Source organism: Callithrix jacchus, chromosome 1, assembly GCF_049354715.1.
Source record: "Callithrix jacchus isolate 240 chromosome 1, calJac240_pri, whole genome shotgun sequence".
Classification (NCBI taxonomy): Eukaryota; Metazoa; Chordata; class Mammalia; order Primates; family Cebidae; genus Callithrix; species Callithrix jacchus.
In genome coordinates, this window is record NC_133502.1 from 175,711,790 (window position 1) to 175,732,436 (window position 20,647).

A 20,647-nucleotide genomic window follows, 5' to 3' on the forward strand; every position below is an offset into this window, starting at 1 on the left:
CAATGACAGTGCTTTCTGATTACTGCCACAGCTTTTATGAAATGAACTTCCACAGTCACGGGGGCCTGGGCCATGCCCAGAATTTGGCCATGTTACCAGAGACTTTGGGATGTTTCTGGGATTCATTCACTGCTCTTTAAGCGTCTTTTTCGGGGGCCAGGTTCCTTTTCAGCTCAATCTGTGTGTTTTCCAAAGGAAGCTCAAGAAGGGCCAGATGGTTGGCACTCACGCATTCTGAGGTCTTCCTTACAGGCCCATAAACCTAAAGGATGATATCTCGGATACAGCCCAATCCATGGCTCTCTTCTGAAACTGAGACCAGAAGGGTTCTGTGATTCTTTGTGACTACACTGAGCTTGGGCAGCCCAGTCAGAAGGAATGGCTGTTATACCACAGATCTTTCAGCCCTCACCACCCCTGCCCATCAACTCTGCCCTCCCCAGGTAGTTTCTTATGTTCCAGTGTTGGTCACATCAGCAAGAAGGTACACACTTGAGTCACCAAGGATCAGGACAAGCTGGGGCCTTTCTTATTGATCTAAGGAACCTTTAGAAGGTCTTCAAGGCCTAGCCATTCAAATACATATTCTGAAAGTAAGAAAATCTTATTTTGCTTCAGTCTCTTCAAACTATTCCCCACACTGAGACTGGTTAAGGAGAAAAGTGCTAAGAAAGTACTATTGTATGTTTTCTATCAATTTGTGTGTTTATTCAACAACTGCATATTGAGTCCCAGCCTCTGCAGATATGGTGCTGGGCAGCAGAAGCTCAGGGCAGGGCAGGGCTGCTCTGATGCCTAGCGAGGGAGGAAGTGACCTCACTACTTCTCTCCACATGAATTCCTGTAGAATTGTGTTCTTTCTCTTTCTGTGTGAGTTGAAGGGAGGTTTCCATCAGTGGCAGGTATACTCAGCTTTTCCAGTGCAGGTCACATTTCTCAGATTCTTTCCTGGCTGGTGTTTGGGCTCAACTAGTTCATAGGTAATGGTTATAAGCCAGAAAAATTTAGGTTTCTGGTGTCTGTTAGACATCTCAGGTGAACTTTTCCTGAGACCTTGCAGGAAGAAGCCTTGTGTTTGAGCATTCATCCACCTAGAACCTGACGAGAAGGTAGGAACTGTCTTGCCCATTCCTTGGTTCCAATGCCCAGTATTGCCTCAAGAAGAAAGATTGGTTTGGGTGCTGACAGTTAGCCCAGGGGGCTTCTCCCTTCATCTTCCAGGGAGAAACTTCTCTCCCATTTACCTTTTGTCAGGCCTCTTCTCCAAGAGACGGGGCAGGATGCAATGCTCCCCACCCCTGGGTAGCAGATGGGGCACAAACAGCTGCTTCCTTTGCCAGTGCTACTTCCCACCTTTCCCCCACCGCCCCCTCAGTATCCTTCCTGGGAAAGGGGAGGCCAGACCTCCAGAAAGAGCATTTGTGAAGAAGAAAAAGGTTTTGGTTGTGTTCAGCCGAAGCCCCAGGGACGGAGGCAGAGAATGGGAGTCTGTCCCCAGCAGCTGGAGCAGAGCGCCGGTGGGCGTGGGAGGCCTCCCAGCTCCTTACCATGTCAACAGAACAGGAGAGGCTGTTTGATACAAATGCTGGTGACGGAAGATCCAGCAGAAGCCTGCAAAAGAACACCCACTGACAGTGAGCAGCGCAACCTCTTACTGCAAAGCTGCCAGGACTGCTGCAGAATTATCAGATGTAAAGGCTGCCTTTGAAGGAGGCACCACGTAGGGAGAGGCTGTGGAGGCTGTTGGGATAGTGGCAGCCAGCCTCGTGGCTCCAGCTGGGGCTGCCTTTGTGGATCATTGTGCCATCAATGATCTCAGCTCTTTACCTTTGGGATTTCTACCAAGGGCTCTTTCTAAAAGTCAAGTGTTTATAAATGTTTGGGGCTGCTAGTTCCTTTAAGAATTTGCGGATGGTTCTCCACCCTTTATTCAGAAGAATACACAGACTCACACAGTTTTGTATACAGTTTCAGAAGGTAATGGATCCCCAGAGTCCCACGTTATAAACTCCTTGCTCTAAGAGTCATGACTGAATAATAATAATAATAATGGCCAGTGTGTACTGAGCATTTCCTGTGGTCCTAGCCACGTATTTCCACAGTGGACCCTCTTGACATTCTTAAGAGGTGGGAAAGCATACCCTGTGGTCACTAGGGCATCCCCTCAAGATTACCTAGTAGGTAAAGGACATAGCAGGTATATGTACCCAGGAGGTGTCCAGAGCTCACACACTAATGTACTCTTCTTTTCCCCCAATCAGGGTGAACTCAAGAGTAAGGGACCCAGGCTGACTTAGCTCTGTATCTTTAGAACTGATTTTAATCTTTCCAGACAGTCAACTAGCTAAAAAATAAAAAATAACAATTTATAGTTCTTCTTTGTTAAGGTGTGAAACTTTTAAAAATCTTTAATGATTTCTTTCTTCTGTGTTTACCTTTTGGTCTTCTTTGCCCATTTTTCAACCATTCTAGTGTCTGTTATGATGTAGAAGAAGTTTTTCTTTTCTAAAAAAAGGCTAAAGTGGTAATTATTTTAAGGCTTTCTAGAATAATGGAGTAGGTATCAAATTGTGTAGTAGCATTTAGTATTTTCTGCTATTACAAAAAAATGTACATCTGGGTCTGTACACTGAATTTCACATGACACTCAGGCCCCATTAGCTTCCATCAAAAACACATATTCAAACACAATTTCCCTCAGAACTCTTAGTAGGCCTCTATGAGATCTGCATTCAAACACATTTCCTTTTCACACATTAAAAGTACCAGTGGCAAAGGTCAGAAACATAAATAATGGATGCAAATTAGCCAGAAAAAGAGCTAACATTAAAAAATTGTCAGCAGTAAAATTATCAAGTGGCTCCATTAAAATGTCAGAGACAAAACATCCTACTTTGATGAGAAATCCACAATTGTAACATAAATAATACTGAGAAAAATCTATAACTGTTCCATATAAATAGTGCCCTTGTAGGGGGCCAGGTGAGGGTGTGGCCTTATGGAGGAAGACCTGGCTAAGGAAGCAAGAGCTGGAGAAGGACTTCATACTTGGAGTCAGGAGCCCTTGGCTCCAATCTCGATGGCTTCGCCTATGCACTGTGTGACTTTGGGCAGGGTACTCATTGAGTCTCAATTTTTTCTATGAAACAGGGAAGAGACCATAGCTGTTCTGAGGCTGTCATGAACACTAGCGTGACCAGCATGGAGGCCAGCTGGGGCAGGTGCTTTGTGAAGATTATCCCTTTCTGTTTCCTTTGATAAACGAAAGCTGACATTTTTGAAGTTGTTCACCCTCCTACACACTCATTCCTCCTTCACATACACGTTACTATATTTGCTTTTCAATACAAAACTAAATGTGAGATATTTACCAGTAGATGTTTCCCATATATTTTTAAGTCAGAATTTCAGTGAAGGCCACAAAGATATATTGACATGAAGAATGGAAATCTTTTTTGTCAATGAAACTGAGTTTTCAATGTGCAATGGGCAAAGCGCTCCCTTTGGACTAGTGCAGAGTGCCTAGCGGTGTTTAACTTGGCGTCCCTTCTGAGAGGCCAGCTCTGCCCAGAGCATCAGGCCAACACTAACTTAGCGGCACCTGGGCTCAGAGTGGAGTGAGTGCCCCAACCTCATCTCTATAAAGACTACATTTACATTCTTGGCAGAGCTGTGGCCAAATGTTCCATGTGAAGAGAAGTGCAGCCCCGTGGCTGAGCCGAGTCTGTGTGGTTCCCTAGAGAAGCAACAAGGGTGGGAAGGCACACAGGGTCTGGGGTCAGGAGGCCTCCAGAGGAGGGACATCAGCAAGTGGGAGTACCAAGTACACAGGTCTCCGCCCGGACCCCACTGCCACACCCTGGTAAATGTTGGAGGTGATCAACTTTGGGTGCTTCCTTCTTCCTCTCTGGGGTTCTTGACAGGGATCAAGCACACAAGGATCATGGCCTCCTAGGAAACCAGGACCCACTTGATTGATGGCTGATTCAGTGCTTGCTAACCCCAACACAGGGCCTTTCTGGTCAAGCTGAGTTAGATAGAGCTAGCACCTAGGCCAGGCCTAAGCATGACTTCCTGTTCCCAGTTTTCTCTCTGTGGGTCTGGGGCAGACCAGCATCAGCCTGATGTCTCCATCCAGGCCCTAGTGGAGAAATGGGCTCACAAACTGCGTCAGCTCCTAGTGCAGTACCCCTCCTACTAGAAAAATGTGGCTCTGTGAATATCTGGCCTTGAGGCTGGGAGCTAACCAGTGAGGCCTCTGTGGACAAGAGGGATGCTTCTTCTCTCTGGCCATGCCTAAGTTGTGGGGAGAGGAGCAGAGTCCTTCCTGCCCACAGCAGGACTGGACCCTATGGCTGACCAGCAGCCTGACAGTCCTCTTTATCCCCTGAGTCCAGCTCCAGGTGTCAGAATTTGACCACCTTAGGCCACCCAGAGGACCCTGTGGCCTGTGGGAAATGTTCTGGGGGGCTCTTACTTATTTCTGGGAAATCATTCCCATAATGGGTACCAGGGAGGGACCTCTGTGATATTACTAAGATGCAGTCTGCTTCTCATGAGAACTGTATGCCATTTTCAGTTACTCTCACTAACGGTCTGTTTCCAAAAAGTCTTCTCATCACTCCCTGAAACATTTTTCTAACAGGAGAAATGACTAATTATTGAAATTGAATTTATAATTTCCTCCACAAATAAATCCATCTGAGTGCCACAGCACGTGGCCTGCTTAGGTGAGAGTCCCACCCAGGCCAGCATCAGGACTCACTGGGCACCCCGGGAGGGCAGGAGAACAGGCACTAGGTGGGTGGGGTGGGGTGTGAGGGGTGGCCATGGTGAGGAGCAGTTGTATAAGGGTCTTCTAGTCTCATTTATCCAGAGGCTTGGCAAAATATGATTTTGGTTATGGACATATATATATTCTATGCCAGTCACAGCTTTTCAGGGAACCAGAGTACAAAACAACGTAAACACAGGAATAGCTTGTATGGTCTCAAAGGCATTTCAGTTTCTGCAGAGCCTCAGAGTTGACATCACACATATTATTTCTGATCATTCCAGGGAAAAGGTCCAAATGCTTGTGCCTGCTTTCAGGCCACTTTAGTCCTCAAACAAGAGGCATGGTGCCTGGGGCCAGTGAGTGTTTCAGGAGTTTATGAAAATGTTTAAGGCCTAAAAAAACTACTGGCTCCAAAATATGAAAAGAAAACTGCAAAATCAAAATTCATTTTATGTAATTAAATTTCTACAAAGTGTAACATCTTGTCAAGTTCATTCATTGTTAAATTTTGTCTTCATGAAAATGTTATTTTTGAAAACAATTTGTAGGTTAGATTTTTTCCACTTCCCAATAATTCCTGAACATGCTTGATGTTTACGGGGAAATTAGATCCAACCATAAATTAATTGAGTTATTGTTAGCCAAATAATTTTAAAAGCAAAATTACTAAATCCTCTCCAAATTGTTACAGTAAAAATTATATTAAATGTGTGAGGTAGGTCATTTCAGTGCATGTGATACAGCCTGAGGCCTCTCAAGTAAGAGCTCTTAGGGCCCAGAAAGGGCTTAAAAAGGTCCTGTTTCTGCTCGTTTGACCTCAGGAGAAACAGACGTTGCAGTACTGCTTTTCAGAGACCACTGTCCAAAGCATTGTGCCACTCTTAGGTTTCCACCAGTGCAGTTGGGCAGGAGGAGAAACGGGGGCTTTAAAGACATTTTTAAAGAGTTTAGAAGGGGCTTTGTTAGTCTCACTGTGTGCAGAGGTGAGCAGCCTGCCTTGGCTCCCTGGCACTGGTGAGAGTGAAGCCCTGGGGCTCCCTGGGGGCAGTGGCTAGTGGCCAGTGGCACCCAAGGTTTCCTGGGTGAGGGAGGTTTCTGATGTAGAGGTGGGCAGTGCCCCAAGGTTCCGCAGGCACACTAATGGGAGTGACCATGACTCTGTCAGAGACTGGTGCTGTCCTGCAGGCACATCATGGAAGAACTTATCAGACCCATGACTGTAGTCCACAGATACTGGACAGGTAGCAGTCCTGTGATCCTTTCCAAGGAAGGGATCGGCTTCATTGGTTTCTTCTTCAAAAACCTACGTTGGCTTTCATTGATGAGCTTTTAATCTTCCAAATGCTCACAAACCTTTCACATAATTTTTACTGGGGCTTGACCACAAGCCAGTTGTATGTAATTTCTGATATATATTCTTTTTCCGAAAGCAGGACATTTGTCTGGCACCAAGGCTTGTCTTCATGATTTCTTGACTGTCACTGGCAGTGGTTCTGATAGCACTGCAAGGCCCTTACCCTCCTCATCACCTTCCCCAACCACAGGAAAGCTACTTAGTCCTTTTTCAGGGTACTCAAAATGCTTTATATATTTATCTCTACTGGAATAAAGTAAGAATGATGATGATCATGTATCTAGAGCCTTTCACCTGGCAGGTGCTTTGCACACAGTTTTCATTTCATACTCAAAAGCCCCTGCAACTTTGAGAAAGCCAAGGCTCCAGAGGATCACACAGCTGGACAGTGAAGGATCTGGGATTAGAACTCAGGTCCACTTTCTATGCTGCAGTTATCACATCGTATTAGGATTGTTGGGGATCTGTGTCCCCACAAGACTGTGGGCTCCTTTCAGACAGGAGTTTTTCCAGTTGCAGGCTCACTCCATGAGTCCCTCAGCACTCTGTGTGCCTCCCTCCGTCCTTCACCCTCCATCGTTCACCCTCCATCCTTCACCATCCTGAGCTGCATCATCTTTGTTATCTTCATTCTGTGCTTTCCAGCTTGAGAACCAATAATAATAAGTCCATCTGGAAACAGAAACCCCACAACAGATGATAATCCACATCCAGACCACACCCTGGCAAAGGAAACCTGCTTTGTAGGGAAGTCTGGACAGTTTGTAGTAGTGTGTCTGCACGTTATGTCTGGGATGGTGCCAGATCAGTGGATTTTTTTGTTCATTTGGACCCTACTCTAGATAAACTATCTAAGATACTTAATTTCAACTTTGTAAACTATTGTATTTATAATTTAAACAAATTCTCTTAGCAAGATTTTTATCTGTATGCACAGTATTTTGACTTATTGTATTCAAAATATCAGGGAAAAGTCACTTTTTTTTTCTTTGAGACAGAGTCTTGCTCTGTCGCCAGGCGCCAGGCTGGAGTGCAGTGGTGCCATCTCGGCTCACTACAATGTCTGCCTCCCAGGTTCAAGCAATTCTCCTGCCTCAGCCTCCTGAGTAGCTGGAACTACAGACGTGTGCCACCACGCCCAGCTAATTTTTATATTTTAGTAGAGACGGGGTTTCACTCTGTTGGCCAGGATAGTCTTGATCTCTTGACCTCGTGATCCACCCACCTAGGTCTCCCAAAGTGCTGGGATTGCAGGCGTGAACCACCGTGCTGGGCCCTATTTTTTTTTTCTAAAAAAGCAAAGGATCACATAAATGCTCCAGCCCTGTAGCTCCATAGGCTCATCTTTAGATATGAGATGAGGACAGTCAGGCTTATTTTCAGCATAATCTTTGGCCAGATTCATGCCAGGGAGAGCCAAAGATGAGGCAGCCGTGATGCAGGGATAGTAGGAAATATCATCTCCAATGTTCCCATCAAGAAGTCTCTGCTGCCTGCATCTTTCACTGATGTGGGTATAAACCACTGGAAATAGATACTTCGTTACTTGTTACAAGACTGAACCTAATCCATTTTCTGCTGCTATAACAGAATAGCACAGACTGGGCAATTTATAAAGAAAGGAAGTTTATTTGGCTCACAGTGCTGGAGGCTGGGAAGTCCAGGAGCATGGTGCCAGCATCTGTATGAGGCTAACTTAATACTACTTTATCTTTTTTTTTTTGGGGGGGGGGTGGGAGAGGGCAGCATCTCAGGATTAATACTATACACATTCACCACAACAATTCATTTGTATGATCGGTTAGCTGGCCACACATGCCTGATCTCTAGGGTTGTCTATATTTCTTTCAGTTTGCCAAATACCAGTCTTGGGATTTTCAGTCATTGAGATGCCAGATCACGGGATTTTTTAACAGTAACAAGTTGATAGTTTATCTCCCATGACTGTAAATACCCTGAGCATTTAGCCAAGTGTTATCTTTGGAAAACTGCGTGAGGAATGGAGCTTTCCATCACACTCAGAAGGCTCTTTGTGATCAGTTCCCCAAGGTACCAGAGGAGGGGGAAGCAAGAAGGGAGCTAGCCCTCCTGGAACCATCATCTAGGTGGGTCATCTTCTAGAGTAGATTTTGTTTAGGAAGAAGCTAGCGAATGATGCTATTTGAGAAATCACTGGATTATGTAGTTTGTACTGAATTTGGAATCTTATTTTAGCAAAAAATTTTAGAAAAAAAGAAAATATAGTACAGTGGAAACAGTACACATTCTGGAGGCAAGAGACCTGGGTGGGCTTTTCCCTCAGCCTCTGTGACCTTGAAGGCTGAGTTAGGATTGGCACTGTCACCCTCACTCACCACCATCACCACACACACCCTTTGCTTCTCCAGCTGTCTGCAGTGCTTGGGCATGGATGCCCAGTCTGCTAGAGCTGACCCAGCCACACATGGGCTGACACCTTTTCACCCAGTCTGTTGCTTTCTTGACCTCCAGGAAGAATGGGAGCCACAACATCATATATTTCTCTATTTTAAAACATACCATTGCGCTGGGGAACCACAATCATGTACATGTTTCCTACCTTACAGGGTGGAATAAATTACAGGTGGAAAATCCATCTAGGAAAATACTCCTGTTCAAGTTGTCCATGCCATCCTGGCCACAGCCCATCTGTTGTGAGATGGGGTGGCTTCCATGTGTGCATGCTTGTCAGTGAAGCAATGTGGGAGCCTCCTAATGTGGTCCCAGGGGCAGGTCATGTCTACTGACATTTATACAATCGGGGCTAACATTTAAAGAAATTAGAACTTCAAACTTAGCTATATGCTTAAAGACTTAGCTATACATTGAAATCCTAAGTAGAAGTAACCCCAGAGGATATGTCCAGATTTGATAAAAATTAAAAATTAGATTTCAGTTGGGCCCATTTGCTGGGAGTTGGGTGCACATTGTGGTTTCTACTGGAGAGCTCGGTTGGTTCCTGCTAGGCCTGGGGAGGGGGAGCATGATATTGGTGGGTTGGTAGTAACAGTGTTTTGTGTTATTGAAACCATGAGCATTCTAATAACAAATCTACCACCTCTTTTCCCAGAGCTCTTTTAAAGGAACTGCTTGGAATGTGGCACCAGGAAGGAGAGATAGAAGGTCAGGTCCCTGTGGCAGCTGGGGCCAAGTCAAGCATTCACGGGGTGATTTTTACACCACTTCCCCTCCAGCCTTCCTATGGAAGCATGCAGTATCCAGAGTAGTTAAGACATACTTTGGTTTGAGCCTTGGCTGGGTCACTTACTAGCTGTGTACCCTTGGCTAAGTTACGTGACCTCTATGAACCTCAGTATCCTGCAAGTTACAAGTCTCAAGATTGATCTCTGCTCTGCCACCAACAGGCTCTATTACAGGAAGGCCATGCTAGTGGATCTAAGAGGCCCCTAACAGTTCCAGTATTTTATGATTTTATGGCCCCCTCTTCTTCACTGATTGAGAAATAAACTGAGCTGATTGTATTCTCTTTCTCAGGAGAGAAAACAGCTAAAAGTGCTCCTCCTTTTGGTCTTTAAAGATCAGTTTCTGAGAAAGCCTGGCTGTGACAGCTGGTGGTGGCACTGTCCTTTCCTCCCTGGTCCGTCTCTGGGACAGGCAGTGTGTAGGAGGGCTGGCATATGTGTGGCTCTGCCTTGGGTGGGCTGAGAAACAGTAGCAGGTCTCCCAGAACACAGGTACCTGTCCTGTCCTTTGCCTCTTAGAGAATGACCCCTCTAGCCTTCCTTTTTAATAGCAGCAGCAGGATATGTGGGGTAGAGGACCACAGACAGGGCCATCTGGTCCAGGCCTCATCACAGCATCATCCTAACCAAAATGCCTTTGGGTCTGGCCAGACCAGAGAGAGACAGAACAAAGCACAGGTGAGGAGCCAGGGAAGCCAAGAACTGCCTGCACCTCCTCACTCAGGCTCTCAGCAGGCCATCCTGGCCTGTGGCCAGCATGTTACTGTCTCAGTAAGGCTGGGAACAAGCTTGTGAGTGCAGCTTCAGATAAGCAGCCATGGCTCTCGTAGTCCCCTGGGGAAGGGCATGCTGCGGGCAGACAAAGAAGAAAAGAGCACATGGCTCTGAGGTTGCTGAATGAAAGATCTGGAAGCTGCCAAGGCTCAGGTGCAAAGGTGTTTAATTGCAAAGGTTTTTCTGGCTGAGTGATGTCCCTGAGAACAAAGGATCTGTTGGGTGAGAGCACAGAAGAGTGTTTTGTCTTCCAGGATTAGAACCTGCCCGAAGCTCTCTGAACAGACCTGGTAAGAATGTTTTCTGCTGACTGGATGGCCTGACTGCTCCGCAGAGAGAGACCATCTGTTTTTTCCTCCCAGTTTAGTCCAGCACCAGGAGAGGGCAGGGCCCTCCCCCAGCCGCTCTCCTCCTGGGCTCTGTCTAGCCATTCAGCTTCCACAGCTAGGCACTCAATCCCAGCTAGCAGTGCCTTGTGTGAGAGCTCAGTGGTGAGATGGGTCACAATAAATCTACTAGTAATGAGCAAGTACCAACATTTGGGGATCCTTGCTTAAAAAATAGGATGAATTCTAATGCATTCAAGTTATCTCTGTGATGAAATCACTGCTATTCCCTCCCATGATGGCATGCTTTCTTAAATGGGAGACAAAAGATGGGTGAGTGCAGGAGTGTTGGATACACATAGCCCACGCTGGATTGTGAACTCAGAGAAGCAGGAGATTGAACCATTTGAGGTGCCAGGAGTAGAACTGTGCACCTGAGCCCTTGCACAGACTCATCTCCATCAGAGACCTGCTAGTCACTTGGTTTCCCAACTCCCAGGTCTTCCTGGTAAACTCTTACAAATCCTTCAAGATGCAACAGAGAAGTGCCACCTCTGTCTAACGCCTCCCTTCTCTCTAGGCAGAATTAGTCCTGCTACCTTACTGTCCCCCAGGGCACTTAGCACACCAGGGTATTACTACAGTGATCAGACGGCGCAGTTTTCGCTGCACTCTTGATTTTTAGAAACTTTGGCCTTGACAGATACTCCCTCCCAGAAAAATCTGTTGTCAGATCTGATATGCTGATTTTAGGGACTAGAAATCATGGGCATTGGATGGATCCCAGATGCATTCATGCACCTGCCACCTCCCCAGACTGAGTTCTTGGAGTTCAGGGACCATAGTTGTCACTTGTTCCCCCAAGTCTAGTGCTGTAGGGGCTCAGCAAATATGGGCTGCACTACATGACATAATGTTTCATACTTGATTGTAATGTGTCCACAGCATAACACTGTGAGGTTATGACCCTTGTCCCCATTTTACAGAGAAGAAAATTGAGGCTCAGAAGAGTTAAATAACTTCCTTATGAGCAAACCCAGGAATGTCCTGAAATGTTTTGAGTTAGAAACCAGAGTCACTTAGGCAAGAGGAGATCTGTTCAGGGTAGCCATTGAGTCCAGCCTGACTCCAGTCAGGGTTATAACAACATTCAGCTGAGCTTTTGTTTGCTGCCCAAGGGCACATTTTACCCTCTGGGTATTCTATCAAGACAAATTAACACACACTGCCCTCTCTTTCAGAGTTTCTGATTTAAAGCAGACATGTGTATGGATGGAACGCCAGAGCTTAAAAAAAAAAAAAAGGACTGTTTATTTCAGTCTCCTTGTTTTAAGATGAAAAGGCCAAGATCAAAGGAGACTTGTAGTTTACCGTGAGCCCAGCATTGTGCTAAATATGATTTTTTGTGGTATTTCATTTCCTAAAGTGACAGGCACCATTTTAATCTATCCTCAATTAACAGATGAGGAAACTGAGCCTCAGGGGAACAAAGTGACTTGCCTAATGTCCCAGAGCTAATCAGTGGAGGAATCAGGATTTGAATCCAGGCCAGTCTGCTCCTAAGTGCTTGCTCTCAACCCTGCGCCCAGGCCAGGTCTTTCCTTTGAGCTGCTGCAGCAGCGGATGCTCACCTTGTGTTTAGCTCACCTCCCCTGCCCCATCTGAAAACAGTGCTGCCCTTGTCCTCTGCACTGGCCACCCTCCTGCACTCAACTTCAGCCCCTCTTTGGAATTAGCAAGAAGCTGCTATTCCTAGTACTGGTGGTTATTTTTAAAAGTGTGAAATAAGTGTAAAGCAGGATATTTTCAGTAAAAATATCTCCCTGCTTATACAATGAAGTGGTACCAAAAGCACTGACTTGGAGCACATACACGGTTTGTTTCTTCAGAGATGAATATAGTTCTCATATGGCAGCCCACTGGGAAGGCTCAAGTGTTCTGGATGAACAAGGGGCTGAGCTGAGCTTCAGGGTACTGGATGTGTGCTGACATTCTGACAGAGGAGGCTCGGGCCTGCTTCTCCCAGTAAATGATGATTCCTAGAGTCCTAGAGCATAGAAAGTCAGCCAGAGATTTAAAGTGAAAAGACCTAGCAAATGTAGCCTGAGCATCCTAAGCCTATTAGCAATTTACTCATCCTGTCCCTAAGGAGCTACAGGAGTTAATTATGTAACATACATGGAAATGTCCAGTGCTAGTATCTTGGTTAAGCTTTAAAACCTGCCAGCAACCCCATTCCTCCCCCATAATGGTATTCTGAGAATTGCTATATTTTAAGATGAAACGTGCATGTAAGAGCATATGGAAGCATCATTGAAAATTCTAGACAGCAGCAGACTCTAGGAAATGTGTGGGCTTTAGGAAGGACACCTTCCCATGCCCAGCCCCTATGATGTGTTTATCGTATTCTTAATGTGGGTAATACTTTCTTTTCTTTAGGCTCATTGTTTATTTGGTGAGCATTTACAGAAGCCCAGCCCTGTGCCAGGCACAGTGCAGGAGCTGCAAGAGAGACATTCTCTTCATTCTGCCAACACACAGGATCTCGTGCAGAGCCTGGACAACTACAGGCTTTGGGTTCTTTCCTATCAGAAACCAGAGAGTGTTTGCCCTCTTTTGAAACTCTGTTTCCTGGTAATGCCTTTGAGGATCCATCTAAGGAATGTGGTACCCCCCACTTACCCCTCTGGTTCCAGCAGCTTGGCCCAAGGGATTTCTGGGGGATTGTGCATGTCTTTGGCCTGGCTTCATCTGGCCATGGCTTTTAGGGAAAAGCCATGTTTGTGGTCACAGCCAAGGGAAGCCTGGTGCCTGGCTCTGAGACCCACATGGAACATGATCCCAGAAGGACTTACCCGATGGCTTGTCTGTGGAGGATGGGAGGCTGGTGAGAGTGGGCATAGTGGGGAGAGGGGGTGGTAGCACCTTCAGGTTCTGGTCACTCTGGATCTCGTTGGTAGAGATCTGGTTGATGATGCGGTTGTAGGTGGGTGGCTGGTAGACCCGGGGTGGGACGGCGGGGGGTGGCTGGGGGACAGGCCTGGCCGCGGGCACCCTCTGGCAGTGCTCCTCAAGCTGCGCAATGATCTCTGATTGGTTGTGAGCCAGTGTGGCCAGGTGCTGGTACTTGTGCTCCAGGTCCTTGTACTTGCTGGCCAGCTGCAGCATGTCGGCTGTCTGGTTCAGGATCCTGTTCTCCAGCTGGGAGAGCTCCAGCGCATTGTCCCGCTTGCGGATGATCTCGTGCAAGAGCTGCATGTAGAGCTGCGTGACCCGAGAGTTCATGTTGCGGCTCTCCTTGCGCAGCAGCTTCACCTCACTCACAATGCCGCCGTCCACCTCCACCAGCTGCTGCAGTGTCTCGATCTGCCTCTTCTGCTTGAGCAGCTCATTGTTGAGCAGCTCTAGCTCTTGCTTGTGCACTCGGTTCTCCAGAAGCACCTCAGGCTCCTTGGAGTTGACGCAGATGGCGCCTGTGACCCGCTGCTGGGGCACAATGAAGGTGTAGGTGCACTTGTCCTGGGACTCGCCTGCCCGCTTGTACCTGTTTAGGTAAATGAACTCTCTCGGCGAGCCCTCCTCAGTGCCCTCAAAACCATCCTCCTGGCCTGCAGCAGCTCCCATGGCAGCCAGCAGTCCGAGCCACCAGCATGTCACGCACAGTGGCCTCATGGTCCTTGCAAAATGGTGGTTATTCTTTGTGAATGGAATCTATGAAAGCCTGAAAGTAAACAGAGGGGAGAATCAGTGATAGTACCACCACTGTCAGTGCCCTGTGCTGCCACGTGATCCCAGCCTTCTCTCCAGGCAGGCAGAGCTTTCCAAAAATTCAGCTTCAGGATGCTGAGTTATATTCTCTTGGAGTCAGAGAACAGGCAGCCATTCTGGAAGCAAGAGGAGACAGGCACGCCCCAGCAGAGAGAGAAGGGAAGAGGGAGGGCCTCAGGGCATCTGAAAATAGGAGGCCATGGCCCTGCTACTCCCAAAGCCAGCTCCAATGCCTGCAGCCCCCTTGCTGAACTCCTGGCCTAGAGCCTGAGAATCATATCCAGGAAGCTTCAAGCTGGGGAGGGGAGGCAGCGGGAGGGTTTTCTGATCTCCCTCCTCTGCTACCTTAGGCTCCTCAGACGGTTAAGTCTCCCCATTTTGTACTTTCACACCCCCTGAACTTTCCCGTTGTAATATCTATCACAGATGTGATGAATAGAAGTGCTGTTTGATCTTCTCTGCTGGATTCTAACTCCATGAGGGCAGGTCCTGTGTCTGATTCAACCCTGTATTCCCAGGATGTTGCACTTTGGGCAAATAATGATAAGCGAATGAATTATTAGACATTCATTTCATTGACATTGTTTATCAGGGCAGCCTGATAAACAATGTCAATAGAAGGATGTGTCTGTCCAGTTATGTGGCTTTTGTCCCTGTGTTAGCTAAGCTACAGAGCCCAAACGGGAACAAACAACTGAGGTCTTCTGAATCCAAATATTTGCAGTAGCCAGTAACAGCACAGTCCCAACCACTGCAATGTGGTTAAGTTAGAGGGAGTACAACACAGACGTGTGTCTCTGGATTTGCTTCACTTCTATTCTTGGACCATTCATCCCTTCACCAGATGTTCATTGAACATCTATGATGTGCTGAGCAGCATGCTACATGCTAGGGATACAGCTACCAACAGATGGAGCCAGCCCCTGCCCTCATGGGGCTTTCGCATCATTATGGCTTTTCCAAATGCTGGGAAGCACAACTATCACATGCTGCAAAAGGGTATAACAGGGAATTGACCTAATTGGAGGGGTCAAGAATGCTTCCCTGAGAAAGTGCCCTTTACACTGACCCTTGAGGAATGAGTAGGAGTTAAATGGGCCAAGAGGGAAGGGAGGACATATGCTAGATCCCTCCACTTGCCCACCCGAGGGCCTTGCTCCAGCAGTCCTCACCATCTCTCCAACATCATCATGGTTTTCCTACAATCATACTGTTAATTCTCTCCACTTAAAGAAAACCCTCTCTTGACCTTACGTCCCCTCTCCAGCTATTGTTGCATTTCTCTGCTCCCCTTTTTAGCAAAGCCTCCAAAAAGTTGCCTGCACTCACCATTTCCAGAAAGTTCCTCTCTTCCTGATCTCTCTTGAGCCCACCCTCATCAGGCTTTGCCCCCTTCCCTTCATTCTAGGTGCTCTAGACAGGATCACCAGTGGCCTCCCTTTGCCAGATGGAAGGGCTAGTTCTTGATTCTTATTAATGTTTTCCTTCTCACACTTGGGGACACAGTTGGGCTCCCTTCTTAACCTTCCTTTCCAGAACGCCACCCTGCCTCCTGTTTTGCCAGCTGCTCCTCCTCAGATCCTGTGCTGGTTCATCCTCATATTCCTGTCCTTTCTCTTACTGTTGAGGGGGGCCCAAAAATCAGTCCTCAGAATTTTGTTTACTTTAGTGATCTCATCCAGAGGTCACCTTGGTGATCACCTTCAAGTACTTATTATTTATTCATGTTTATTTCTCCAGCCTGGAACTCTCCCCTAGACTCTAGACTCATACATATAGCTGCTGCTTTGACATTTCCACTTGACTGTCTGCCAGGTGTCTCAACTCATCCAGAAATGAACTCCTATTTTCCCCCACACCTCCAACCTAACCTGTTCATCCCAGTTTTTCCTGTGTTAGTAAATGTCCACTCTAGTTGCTCAGGCCAAAAGCCTTGAAGTCATCCTAGATACCTTACTTTCCTTTATACCCCACATCTAATTAACTACCAAATTATGATGCCAGAAATATTCTCAAGAGTCCTGTGTCTCCCCACCTCCCTGCCACCTCCCTGGTGCAACCCACCTGCGCCATTCACCTGGACTATTGCAATAATTTCCTAACTAGCCTCCCTTCCCTGGCCTTGCCCATCCTACCTTCTGTCCTCAGCTTGGCAGCCAGAGTGGTCTTTTTTAAAAAGTCCAACGGGGTCACTTTTCTTTTCAAAAACCCCCCAGTGGCTCACCATCTTGGAGGAAAAGCCAGTGGGTCTCCAGGGCACTCTATGATCTGGCCCCACTTCCTCCCTGGTCTTGTCTCTGACTCCTCTCCCCCTTGATCACCTCCTCCAGCCAACTGGTTGGTCTTCTGGTTGTCCCTCAAGTGCTCCAAGCACACTTAGGACTCAAGGCCTTTATACTTGATGGTCCTGCCCCCTTCTTCATTGTTTGTTCCCTCACCTCTTTCAGGCTTTGTTGAAATATCACCTTCTCAGTGAGACCCTCCCTGCTTATTTAAGATTGTGACCTCACCCCCTCCAGTGTCCTTATCACTATCAGATACACACTGTGTCCTACCCATTCCTTTGAATGCAAGCTCCATGAAGGTAGGGGTGTGTTTCTGTTGGTCACCGCTCCATTTGCAGTGCCTACCACATGGCCTGAAATACACAGGAGCTCCATAAATATTTAATGATGGAATGACAAGACATACGTGCCAGCAGCTGCTGAGTAGTCAGGAGTGCTGGAAAGAGGGATAGATTAGGGCAGGAAGCCCATGGACAAGTGACTGCCTGAGGAGGTCAGAGCTGTGCAAGGAGGACCCACATATGTATTTATTAATAACATCCATTGACCAAGGTCCACTATATACCTGACCCTGTACTAAACATTTTGCAAGTGTTTTCCACTTTCCCGTATTCTTATAATGTCCTTTTAAGGTAGATACTGTTGCTGCTTACATTTTACAGATGAGGAAACTGAGACTCAGTTAGGCTGAGTGACTTGCCCAAAATCAGAAAGCTAGAAGGTGGCAGAACCAAGGCTCAACCCTGGTCCGATGTATTCAAACCTGCTAACTCTTAATAACTACACAGACATGTATTTAATCTGGTTTTTACTTGTAAAAGGGTATTAGCATCACTACTTTCTGATTTCACATTAATCTGTGTTACAATAACAAGTGTGACACAGGACCTCAAGATTTTGTCCTCCCTGAACTCCTTTGGGAACTTTTCCAGTGAGGACCCTCAGTCTGGGCTCCACCTTGTACCAGCCAGTGAGCAGTTACAAGAAAGACCCTGTGCTTCCTGGGGCCTTGCTGAGCTGTTTTCCACTTAAATGACAAAGCCCAAGCATTGTTGCTATGGCCTACTCAGAGAAAGGTGTGCAGGAGCTTCTGGCTTGGGCTTTGCTAGGAGGTGGGGCTGCAGTGACGTCAGTGGAAACCCAGCTAAGTTTGGAAGTGTTTGCCTGGTTTCCAAGGGTGCTTTGGCTGCCGCAGTGCTGATGGCCACACCTACCCCAAAATAATGGGGAGGAGCCGCCCCTGACCTGGGCTAGGGCAGGCCTGCTGGGCCACCACCTTCTTCGGGCTGCTCACCTGAGGCAGTGAGTGACAAACACCTCTCTGTGCCCATGTGGGTGCAGGCCTCCACTGTGGCCAAGAAACTGCCAGAGGCCCAGGGAGGCAACCTGGCTGCAAGACAAGATTGGTTTCCAAGCCTTCCTGGACCTCCAGATTTGAGAGGGCTGCACTGTTTATGGTTGAATTCTGTCCTCTCCCAAACATGGGCTCTCACGGCTCCATGGCAGAGTTCTTGCCATTGGACTTGAGACCTCAAAGGCCGAGTCTCTTCTGTGAAATGGGGTGATCCAACCCACCTTGCGTACTGGATGAGCAGCATGAAAGCACATCAGAATCGAGAGATTGGAATAATGTGTTAGCAATACAATAGCAAGAACAACAAAGCTGAAACAAAACCAACAACAGTAAGGATGCTGAGCGTGGGCCAGGCCACGTGCCAGGCACTCACACCATCTCGGCTAACACTTGCACAAGGCATTAGGGCTTCAGGGCCCTTCACATATGCATTCTCTCATTTAATCATTCCAGCACTTGGAATGACTTATTAATATTATGCCCATTTCTAGGCTGAGGAAACTGAAGCTCAAAAAGGTGTGGGGGTTGCTGACTTGAGGTCACAGTTCAAGCAGTGGGACCTCTCAAAACTGGATGCTTGATTCCTACTGTTATATCTCTGTGGGGCCTGGGCTTAGTGGGGTGACTCGGAACTGATTGGGTTACAGGAAGGAAGGGAAGGAACGGGGGGGCACTGTGCGGGGTACATGACATACATTGTCCCAGGTAATCCAATGGGTTGTTATTCACCCCTGTTTTATCAGTGGAGACTGAAACCCGGACTGGCTCAGTGACTTGCCCAGGAAGACACAGCAGATAACAACCAAAGCTGACTGAGCCTAGGACTTAGGGCAGCCTGATAACCAAGGGCCATGCTCTTTGTGCTTCCCTTTGAGCCTCAGAGTAATTTATTTTCCTTGGAGTCTAAGACTCCAACCCCAGTTCCTCCCCTCCCCCCATTAGTTTTTTGCCAGTTTGGCAGTTCTTAATGGGCAGTAATAAGTTTGTTTACTTTTGCTCTCTCGATATTTATTCAACTAATTGCATCGCAAGAGAAATAACACCCCCCGCCCCCAGCATTCCAGCCATCTTAGAACTGGAGAAGAACTCAACTCCAATCAAAGTGATGCGCCTCACTTTTTTCCTGTGTCCAACAAAGAAAAGCAAATCCAACTGTTTTCCTTGGCTTCAGCATTAAAATAAAAACGATTCTTGAAATTGCTTTTCCACATTGTATTGTGAGGAGTTTCCATCATGCATGGCTTTTCCCTCCCCACAAGTGAGGCTGGTGTGACTGTGCCACGTGACAGCCTTTGCACACTGGGAGGCAGACTCTCTGGGGCTTGGGTCCCACCCAGTCTCTGGTGGGCTGCCTCTGAGTGTCCCTGCTTGGCTTGATGTGGTGGGGCCACACACCGTGTGTCCACATCCCCTCACCGCTGTGGTGCTACAGCCCAGGCAAGGGGCTGCTTTGTGGGAAGAGTTGTCATTTTCATAAGATAGAGCTGTGTGCTCTGCCCTGTAGCAGAAGCTGCCGACCTAGGATACTCTTGAGTTCACCACAAAGGTTAGGAATGAGAAAAGTTCAAGTAATAAAAAGAATAACAACAACTAATTGTCACTATGGCTTAAGCACTTTATATGCATTGTCTCACTTAATCCTCCCAGCAGCCCTCGGAAGGCGGCCTGTCATTTCAGGGCCACCATTCATGGTGGCCCCAGTCGTGCACTGTGCAATTCTAAGGGGCACAGCTCACATTCATAGTCTTTATATTTTTTATATTTATATTGCAGCAATTTTCTAATGCCCACAAAGATGCCTTTAAGGCTAACAGCAAAGCTGACATTTATCCCTATTTGCAGGTAAGGAAAACTATTGAGATTTGACGATTGTGAGTTATTTGCCCAAATCATAAATTACTAAGTACTAGAGCCACTACCAGACCCCAAAATAACCCCCAAAGATACTATACTGTGAATAAAGAGAAACCAAAGTGCCAAAGTGACAGGAAACCCAAAAGAGATTGTTCTCTGACCCTCTAGGCAGGAGGGCCTCAGGAGTGCTCTTGCAGTCCTTGGCCCTGCAGATTCCAGGGAAGCCTCCAAATTAAATCTGAATCTCAGTCCAGGTTGTAGTCCAGCCTGGGGGACTTTCACAACCACCCCCTCACCACCTGCCCTCCGGGCAGCACTGCCCATTGGTCTGTGATCACAGATGAAGGCCAGTTATGGGTCCACGCCAGAAGAGGTATCCCAACACTGCAGAAGGCCTGAGAAGAGGGCCTCTGCCAAGGCAGTCAGAGAATCTGGAACTGCCAGCTGGCCCCTGACGTCAGGGTTCTGGGAAGCTAGAAGCCTGAGCTGTGCTTAAGTGAGTCTGGTGGACCTGAGCGTGAATCAAGTTTGTGAAACTAACATTATGACAGAAGACAGATGAAAACATCAACATTAGCCAGCAGGTGTTCCTACTAAAGCTGTTGAAATGTATGGTGTGCTGGTAGGGAATTATCCAAAGCAATTGGTAATCCAGGATGTGGGAGGGATCCAGATGAAGGAAATGGCCCAGCTGATCCCATGACCAGTAGTAGTAATAATAATGGTAGTCATTTGTTTGTTGTGAACTTGGGTGCCCAGCTGTACTCTATTTCATTGGTTTATAGCCTTATGAGTAGGGGACCATACATCCTGGTTAGCCCCAGTTCAGGTCTGTTGTCTTATGTAATTATTATTATTTTGAGACGGAGTTTTGCTCTTGTCGCCCAGACTGGAGTGCAGTGGCACGATCTCAGCTCACTGCAACCTCCACCTC

At 47.2% G+C, this 20,647-nt stretch overlaps 2 protein-coding genes across 52 annotated transcripts in view; one reads left to right on the top strand and one right to left on the bottom strand.

Moving 5' to 3' along the window:
- The window catches only part of RALGPS1 (Ral GEF with PH domain and SH3 binding motif 1), a 332,381-nt gene that overhangs the window by 194,497 nt on the left and 117,237 nt on the right, over positions 1-20,647 (top strand). The window lies entirely within an intron of this gene.
- ANGPTL2 (angiopoietin like 2) overlaps positions 1-20,647 on the bottom strand; it is a 35,087-nt gene that overhangs the window by 7,387 nt on the left and 7,053 nt on the right. Inside the window, exons 1-2 of one of the 2 annotated variants that reach the window (XM_035258099.3) lie at positions 16,356-16,588; positions 13,308-14,173 (exon numbers count right to left, since the gene is read on the bottom strand). In XM_035258099.3, coding sequence (XP_035113990.1) covers positions 13,308-14,124 — 817 coding nt within the window. In that variant the 5' untranslated portion in view covers positions 14,125-14,173; positions 16,356-16,588. Of the gene's footprint in view, positions 1-13,307; positions 14,174-16,355; positions 16,589-20,647 lie in introns of those variants that run through there. The other variant, XM_009003061.5, reaches the window with a different exon arrangement.